The sequence below is a fragment of the Zootoca vivipara genome, chromosome 14 (genome assembly GCF_965207765.1).
Source record: "Zootoca vivipara chromosome 14, rZooViv2.hap1.1, whole genome shotgun sequence".
In the NCBI taxonomy this organism is placed as follows: domain Eukaryota; kingdom Metazoa; phylum Chordata; class Lepidosauria; order Squamata; family Lacertidae; genus Zootoca; species Zootoca vivipara.
Window position 1 is genome coordinate 16,558,653 of NC_142597.1, and position 9,042 is coordinate 16,567,694.

Genomic DNA, 9,042 nt, shown 5'->3' on the forward strand with positions numbered 1-9,042 from the left:
GTTCGCCGTTCCCGCCCGCTGCGCTGCGCCCTCCCTCCAGCTCCCCATCGCGCCCTCTGGCAAGGCCAAGCGCGGCGGGCGGGACCGCGAAACTCGCACTCCGCTGGGCTGGGCTGGGCTCTGTCTCCGCCCACCAGCCCGGTGCCTCTGACTGCACTTTCCCCGCCCACTTTGTGGCCCCTCCCCTTCCTCCCCTTGCCCCCCCTAGTTTTGATCCTGGGTACGCCCATGTCCCCCACCCCACCCCCTTCTCCTCCTGAGGCCAATGCTCCCCTTCAGCAGCAACACACACAAACACACACCCCCTCAGGAAGGGAAAAGATCCCCTCCAACAGGCGGAGTTTCCTGCGGGGGCACCCCTGGTGACCTCGTGGGTGGGGGCGGGCCAGGAAGAAGCCTTTCCACCATCCTTGGAGGCGCTGAGCAGAGAAGACCAACAGCAGGGGCAGGAGGAATGGGTCAATACCTTCCCTGTGGCAAGTTGGGAGGCGAGTCCTCGCACTCACCCCCCAAATCACGCTCGCCTCTTTGCAACCCCCAACTTTTTAGCCCCGGAAGGGCATGAGGAAGATCTGCTCTGCAGCACCCTGCCCAGCTATGCGTGCAAGGTCTCAATGGAGAGGCTTAAGTGGGGACACTTCTGACACCAGTGGAGAGTCTTTAGAGGAAGCTCATGGATGCGGGAGGGCGGAGGGGCAGAGTGCAGCAGGGGACCATCCCGGGCCGCCGGGTGCCGGTCTACTTGGTGCCTTCATCGGGGTTGCCCTCGCCATCCGTCTTGCCCTCCTCCTCCGTCTTCTGGTCATCCGTGTTCAACCTCTGCTGCTTCTTGCGCCGCACGCACTTGACAGCCACCAGCACCAGGATGACCACGGCCAGGAACCCTCCCACCGTGGCTCCCACGATCACGGCCACCGTCGAGTCCCGCTCGGGAGGTTCTGCGGAGGAGACACAGCTGGGACTAGCGGGGGACAGGGCTGAGGAAGGGCTTGATCCCACCCCAGGGGGCTTGGAGAGAGGGGCTAGGGGAGCACGGGGACAGGGGGTCCCCGCCCAGACTCTGCAGGAAGGTGGGCTTCTAGGGTGGGCAAGGCCTTTCTAGGGTGCTGCAGCATAGCAGGTAAGAAAAGCGTGTTGTTGTGGGGTGGGTCCTAAGGTGAGGGGGAGACCCTAGACGGCAGGCCTCCCAAAGGCTGACTGACCTTCGGTGATCACTATCAGGCTGATCTTGCCGTGTCCCTTCTGCCGGTCAGGGGGGTTCATGACGTAGCAGTGGTAGGTCCCTTTGTCATCCAGCTGCACGTTGTGGAGGGTGAAGGAGACATCATTCTTGATGGGGTTCCCGGTGAACTCCACGCGATCCCCAAAGCGGGTCTGCTCCATAGGAACAATCTTCAACCTAAACTGTAGAAACTGGAGACAGGGTGGGGTGGGGGTTAAGGAGCAGAGATTGCCGCAGTCCATGCAGGAGGCTCTGAAGAGCTGCGACAGACCGTTTATGAACTATGTCTGGGTGATATATCACACCAGGGGAGCCATCTTGATTTGGGGGTATCCACCCAGGAGAGCCCCATCCCACATAATCAATCACACACACCATTTGAATAGCAATACCCATTAACTTTGATTGGGGGGAGCCCTCAAGTATTTTATTGGGGTGGGCGAAGACCCCTTGGCCCCTAGGAGTTAGGCTCCTATGTATCACACACCCATTAAAAAAAATTAAAATAAAACAGGTTTCAGTAGCAAAGACTATCCCTGGAACATGTGGTTGCAATAAAACGGGTGCCTCTGAGCACATGCACAAGTACATTCTGCTTGATTGTGGCTTAAAAGGGGCAGCAGAGCTCATCTGTTACAGCAAACACAACGAGCAGAGTTCTGGAACCTTATAGACTTGCACATTTATTGTGGCACGAGAAACTTAGGCTACAGTACATGCTTGGCAGCTTCACGTGGAATAAGTGCTACAACCCGCTCCCTCCGCCACACACATACATTCACAGGAACCACATTTGGGGGACGGGTTGAAAGCACTTCCAAAGTACAGGCTCTGCTGCTAAGTTGTTGTTGCAGCGCCCTCTCAGCTGGGCACCCAGTGCAGGTGACCCAGTTTTGCACTCCCCTAAATCTGTCTCTGCACCGCAGCATGCTTCAAGGAAGCGACCGGCCCAGCTCAGCTGCGGGCTGCAGACTCACCATCTCTTCGGTGCAATTGTCGCATTCCTGGTAGGTCCAGTTGAGGGAGAACTGCTTCTTCTCCACCCTGTAGCAGGAGTTGAAGGTGCAGGTGAGGCGGATGGAGGAGCCATTCAGGGCACTGAGGGTCAAAGGCGCCATGACCTCCATGCCCAGGCTGCTTGGCACTGCCGGAAGAAGAGAACAGGGTAAGGCAGGAGAGGCGAATCTACCCTGGTCAGTTATAACCTTTGAAATGTGTTATAAAAATGTGATACCAGAGGGCGCTGCAGAGCAGCAATCAGTCGGCCATGGGAAAATGCACTGAGAGTTATACAGTACAGCGGTACCTCGGTTTATGAACACAATTGGTTCCGGAAGTCTGTTCATAAACTGAAGTGTTCATAAACTGAAGCGAACTTTCCCATTGAAAGTAATGGAAAGTGGATTAATCCGTTCCAGACGGGTCTGCGGAGTACTCAACCTGAAGCGTACTTAACCTGAAGCATAGGTGAAATTGGTTCCGGAAGTCTGTTCATAAACTGAAGCGAACTTTCCCATTGAAAGTAATGAAAAGTGAATTAATCCTTTCCAGATGGGTCCGCGGCATTCGTAAACCGAAAATTCGTAAACCAAGGTGTTCGTAAACCGAGTATAAGGTTTTTTTTCTAATAGCCTTTATTTAATAGCATTTATACAGATCAGTGCAGATCCAGCCTCGCTTGTTCTCCCACCCCACCCACCCATTACACATGAAGGGCAGCAATGTTGGGTCGGCAAACCCCCCCTTTTGGGGGAGGGGAGGAAGGCGGGCTGCTGACAAAGGACCCTCTGGGAGTTGGTTTGTTTCTTTCTTTCCAAAGGGGAAAGTGCTCAAGATAGTTCAATATTAAGTGATCAAGTTAAAACAGGATCCCAACTGTACCAGAAAAACGTAGCTGGAGAATTTTATAGAACAAGCCTAACGGGATAGCTCAGTCAGTGGAACATAAAACTCTGCACCTCAGGGATGTGGGTTCGAGCCCCAGTTTGGGCAAAAGATTCCTGCATTGCAGGGGGTTGGACTAGATGACCCTTAGGATCCCTTCCAACTCGACAATTCTATGATGGCCAGAGAAGTGGGACGGGCGACTTCTGGTTGCAGTGTGGACCGCTCCTATTCAAGGTGCCAGGCAGTCCTGTCCCTTTCCTGAGCACTCCATTAGGAACATAAGAAGCTGCATTTATACCAAGTCAGACCATTGGTCCATATAGGCCAGTATTGTCAACACTGACTGGCAACAGCAGCTCTAGAGGATTTGAGGCAGGGGTGTCTCCTCCTGGCCCTACCTGGAGATGCCCACCGGGGTTGCTCCTGGGGCCTTCTGCATGCAGCGCACATGCCTTTTTCAGACCTCCTCCCGCCAGTATTCTGGCCCAGTTGTTTGGGATTATTCTTTTTTTCTAAACGAGTTTTTTGGGGGGAGGGGGCATCTGAAAACTTCCCCGCCAGCCTGATGGCAGAGCGCTCCCTCTCTTGCGCGCGTTGCTGGCGAGGCTTTGGCTACGGAAGGACGCGCGCTGAGCTCCTACGTCTGCCGCTGTTCCGTGCCGGCTACGGATGGCAGGAAGCCTGCCAACAACTCCGCCGCTTCCGTTCTCCCTCTCTGTTTCTTCGCGCTCATCTCAGCAGTTCCTCCCATGTCCCCCTGGCTTTGAAGGCAGAGCCCCAAAAGGGTCTCCCCTCACCCTCACCTTCTTTATGGATCAGCCACGCGGGGGCTCAAGGCGAGTTTAAAACGTGAAAGTGCAGATTCATTAGAATTGTTCAGTTTCTGATCAGGGCTAGCACACTATATTATTTTTGTTTTGGCTTTAACAGATCAGGAACGTAGAAAGAACTGCAGAGGACGAAAGGGCGGCTGGGGGGACGGACGGGGAGATGCCTGGATTACCTGTTTCAGGACTGAACTAGCAATACCTGCCACCACGTCTGGTTTCTGACATTCCCAGGCTGCACCACTGCTCCGAACAGAAGCTCCTTCCGCGTGGCCCTAAGACCCTACCTGAGTCACCCCCGAGGGGATCATCATGGCAGCGTGCACTGGGCGCATGCTCAGGAGCAGAGGGGTTTCTGCTGCCCCACACGGGTATGGGTGTCATTCTTCCCGATCGCTGCTGAAGCTGGGTGGCAGCCCTGGGGCTTTAAGGAGACGCCTGAGGCAGCAGGCAGTCCAAGGTCAGCTTGTTTCTGTCATTCCCTTTTGCTGACGCCTGGCAAACCGGTCTCCTGGCTGTTCCGAGGAGCCCTGAGTGCTGCAGAAGCTGCAGCCTCTGCAGTGCCTTGAATGCAGCAATTGCTGAGGCATTCAACACGCACCTCCCCCTCGCCGTACCCCGGGAGCCCTGAGGGGAAGCCGGTGCGCCCTTAGTTCAGCTGGGATTTGCAGAAGAGATCAGGGGGTTCCTCGCCGAGCTGGCTACCTAGAGCAGCGCCTTGGCTGCGTCCCCTTTCGCCCCCTCATCCTTTCCAAAACGGTCGCCTGCGCGCTTTTTGCAGGCCCTTTGCGCTCCTGTTTGGAGAGGCAGAGAGGGCTGTGTGCTCTGCCAACGGGACACAAGCCTTGTAACAGAGGGGGCCGAGTAAGACGGGGCTGGGAGTAGCGAAGGCCCAGGTCCAGGTCTGGTGCACCCTCCTCGTCTCTCCTCTCCCACATGGAACTGGTGATCACGGACTGCTGTAGAAAGGTCGCGCCTGGCAGCAGGGAACCACTGGCGGCTAAGTCGGCCTTTTTAGGAGAGTCCCTTTGGAAGGTGTGAGCAGGAGGAGCTACTGCAGGGAATCGCCAGCGATGGCCAGGAAACCCTCGAAGGCTCCCACAAGGTTTCTGAGAGAAGCCCCTATGTAGGAATGCTGGGGAGTGGGCGCCGGCGCAGTATCCTAGGGGGTGGGAGGCAGTGGTTGGTCCCTGCTGAATCAAGAGGGGGCTCTCTTCCTGCGCAGTCGCCCGGAGTCCCCCCCACGCCACACCCCACAGTCCAAGCGAGGAAAGAATCTGTGCCTCATTTTGGGAGGACCCAAGCAGGCGTGGGAGGGAGCAACTCTGGTCCCTAGGATAGGAGGCGGAGCAGCATCTGGCAACCCCGGCACAGCTGTGTGTGTGAGAGAGTGACCACACGCACACTGCCCTCAGCCGCCGCCCCCCGCAGCCACTTTCCAAAGATCCAGGCCCGGAGCGTTTTCCTCGGCATTGATATTCTCCGTTTCTGGCGACTGATCCGGCCAAAAATTGTGCAGCTCTGGCGGGGCACCGGCTGGCCGGTTCTCCAGCAAATGCACTGAGGGGCGCTGGCCAGGAAAGGGCCCACCCCGAAGGTGCCCCCCAAAGACGCTCCCCGCTCGCCCTGGAGCCTAGGCAAAGCGGCGCCTCCCGCTCCTCCTCCCTGGGGCGCAGCTGTCAGTGGGGCTGTGGAGCCGGGCAGGTCCGCAGCGGCCCTCGCCAGATTGCAGCAGCAGACCCCTCCCCGCTGCTCCCCTCCTGCCTCAGCTCCCCATGCCGGGACCCCAGAAGCCACTTACCCAGCGCGAGGCAGAGGATGAGGAGCGCCAGGGCGGGCGTCTTCGGGGGCCGGGGGGTTTCTCGGCTCATCCTCCGGGCCTAGTGGGGAGAGGGGAAGGGGGCCGGGCGGTGCGCTGCTTGGCTCGGCTTGGGTGGAGGGGAGGGGAGGGTCAAATGCGGGGTTTGGACTCGGAGGCATACATCATGTTCTGGAAGCTTTATGGCGAGGGCTCAAAGATGGCCGGCTGAAGGGTTTGGTGCTTCCCCTGCAGCCGCGGTTAAAAAACGGGGGGACACATCATTTCTGTGGTTGGCGAATCTCAGCAAAGGAAGTGGGAGGGCAGGAAACCCTTATGTGCCGGGAATGAGAGATGCTCCCAGCTTCCGCGGGGGCGGCGGGCTGGGGGAGAGCGGAGAATTAATCTCGACACCCCCTGCCTGCCCTCCCCATGTTCTGGTCAGGGAAGGGTCATAGCTGAGGGGCAAAGCACCGCATTTGGACGCAGAAGGTCCCAGATTCAACCCACAGCAGCACCTCCAGGTAGGGCTGAGGAAAGGCACCTGTCTAAAGACCTGGAGAGCATCTTCCCATCAGAGCTGGCTGGACCTGGACCCGGAGAAAGCAGTTGCCACTGTTGCTACGTTCTTGGGCTGCTGCCATTTCCCAAAGAGCAGAGCCTGGCGGCCGAAGTCAACTTCTCAGCCACCCGCTCCAGAGGGACGTCTTCTTGTCCTCCAGCCCAAACTATGCACGGGGTGCCTCCTGGAGCAAATGCCCATTTCAAGGGCTCCCTCCCCAAAACCTGCTGAGCAGGAGAAGGCTGGTAGGGGACCTTCGCGCGGGGGTGGGGGGAGAATTCCCTGCTCTTCAAATGATTTATTGCCTGCCCCCTCAATTTGGTCCCGGAGGAGCCAAGTGCATTTCATATTCCCAGTTAAAGCAACACTACCCCGCGCAAGAGAGATAGTAGAGTAGCTCCCCCGACTGGCTATGGGACCCTTGCGCGCGCACCCCTTCCTCTTTCGCAGCAACTGCCCCAGCGATTGGGCAGGGAGGGCGAGAAGGGTCAAGAGTATCAATTTAGGCATCCCAATGTGGTAATCCAGCAGGCAGCAGCCCTTCCCCACCCCCTACCGCGCGCAATCGTCCAAGAGGACAGAAAGTGGCGCGGCAGCATGCTCCAGGCGGATAGGTGGCAAGGAATGGATGGATGCGCTCCCGCCTCTTCCACGGCAAGCAAACAAGACAGACCCCAGCCACGCCACCCTCTCTTCTCCCCTCCACCAAGCGCTGTGTGCCACGGCTGCTTCCTCCTCCTCCCAGTTGGCCCTGAGCTGCTCAGTCTGCGTTGCCAGTGGGAGCTGCTGGGGACCAGTCGGGACAGGGAGCCAGCGGCGAATCAAACGCCCCCCCATCCCATACAAACACACTGCAGGCTCCGAAGGCCTCCCCACCCACAAGTGAATGCCTTGGCTATCCTGCTCCCTTCCTTGGGCACTGGCTGAAGTGTCGGGTGCGGAGAAAGAGCTCCCTTAACTTCCCCTCTTTCTGGACGCTCCAAGAAACGTCGGAGGGCGGCAACGCGAAACCAAAGAATACAGCCGGCTACGCTTCTGCACAGGCTCTGGGTGGCGTCTCCCGGGTCCGCTCAGACAGAGCCCGCGCAGAGAGGGCTCTGGCAGTGTTGTGGGTACGCTTGGACTTGTCTCGCATCTGCTGGGGCTGCTTGGCTGCTTAGGGGTGAAGGAAGAGCCTTGGCTGCTGTGGGGAAGGGGAGCGAGGAAAGGGACTGTTGAGCCGCTCCAAGCCCCAGCGCAGCGCCCCTCCGGCCTATCCCAGATCCACATCTTTCTACTGGGGCGCTATCCATAGTCCTGATGCAAGCGGCCTCCCGTCACTCTCGCCTTCCTGATAGAAAGTAATGGTGGGCTGGGCTCATCCTGCGCAGTGCGTGGTCCATAGGGAGGAGAGGGCACCGACCCACCAACCTCAGTCTGCACCTGCCTGCCTTTCTTGACATCCATCCAGTTTTGTCTTTGCAGGGGGAATGGAGACAAACACAGAATTAGTTGGCTCAGCCTGTCTTCAGTTCTGGTTCTGCAAACTGTTATCCTTCCAGTCTTCCACCCTGCCAGTCCTAATGGGCATCACACCCCAGTGGCTTCTGAGTCCAGATGGTTTCAGCAGCTATAAACCCCAGGTGGTTCATATACCTACTAGAAAGAGGAGTATTTTGGGTCTATCACTCATGCTCCTTATGGGCTGGGCTAGGCAAGCAGAGCTGAGGGAGCTGGAGAACGGCCCAACTGTGTTGGCTGTGTGTTCCTGACTTGTCTGAGGCCCTTCAAATTTACCCTATTGGGCTCAGCCAAATCTGATGCACAGGCCTAGTATATAATAGTCATCTAGTAGTCCTCCATTAATTTGACAACAGTGACAGTACAGCTCTCTGACTTCTAGATTGTTTTGTGCTCACAGAGGCTGCCCATCACTACCATCCTGGGCAGGTTCCAGCTGACCCCCTCTGAAGAAGATCCCACTGCACTTCCTCCTCCTCAAATTTAAGGAGCACTTCATTAATATTTCAAGGCACTCTCCTTTACCGGGACAACCTGTGCAGCCCAGTTCTGCAAAGTCAGAGCAGACTTCCAGCTGAGTCAGTCCCTTATGTTCGCAGTTAGCAGAGGCCGGGAGTCCCAAGGGGCAAGACCAGCCCCACTCCCAGAAGTTTGGCACTGTCTTCCAAAGGACAGGGAAATGTGGCTTAATAGGTTTGCTAGGTCCAGCGTAGCCCTTCCCTGAAAGACGCAGTATCCTTCTGCATGATAACAACTGCCGCAATGACAAGAGGGGAGAGTGTTATTTCTCCCATGTCCCGCTTGTGTGTTTACCATTGGGGCACCTGGTTGGCCACAGGGAGAACAGATGCTTGGACCAAATGGGCCCCCATTGGCCTGATCCAGTTGTAATATTACCTGCTGAGATTACCTTTGGTGGACTAGCAAACTTTGGCCTCTTAAGGCCATTTCTGTAGGGATGTGAATGGATGCTAGGAGAGGGTATAGTTATTAGATGTTATCCTTCCTCACATTTGTGAATTTGGCAGAGTGCATCTCTTTGCAGCTTAAAAGGGAAGCTTAGATAGGTTAGTTTTAATCTTTTAGTTTAAGTAATCCAGGGTGCTTTAAGGCAGACTAGATTCTCCTGGTATTTCACCCTTTTCTCCCCTCCAAAACAACAATCACACAGTCTTGTAAAAGGTAAAAATGCCATATTTTTCCGTGTATAACATGCCCTCGTGTATTTGGGGGACTCAAAATTAAG

General features: G+C 56.5%; 1 protein-coding gene across 1 annotated transcript; it reads right to left on the bottom strand.

The window, feature by feature from the left end:
- Nucleotides 1-237: 237 nt before the first annotated feature.
- On the bottom strand, nucleotides 238-5,996 carry SCN2B (sodium voltage-gated channel beta subunit 2). The gene is made up of 4 exons (XM_035139344.3): nucleotides 5,738-5,996; nucleotides 2,200-2,366; nucleotides 1,203-1,413; nucleotides 238-938 (listed from the first exon to the last, which is right to left on the bottom strand). Exons 1-4 carry the CDS (start codon nucleotides 5,805-5,807, stop codon nucleotides 739-741), a joined length of 648 nt encoding a protein of 215 aa, XP_034995235.1. The 5' UTR covers nucleotides 5,808-5,996; the 3' UTR covers nucleotides 238-738.
- Between the last annotated feature and the right edge of the window lie 3,046 nt (nucleotides 5,997-9,042).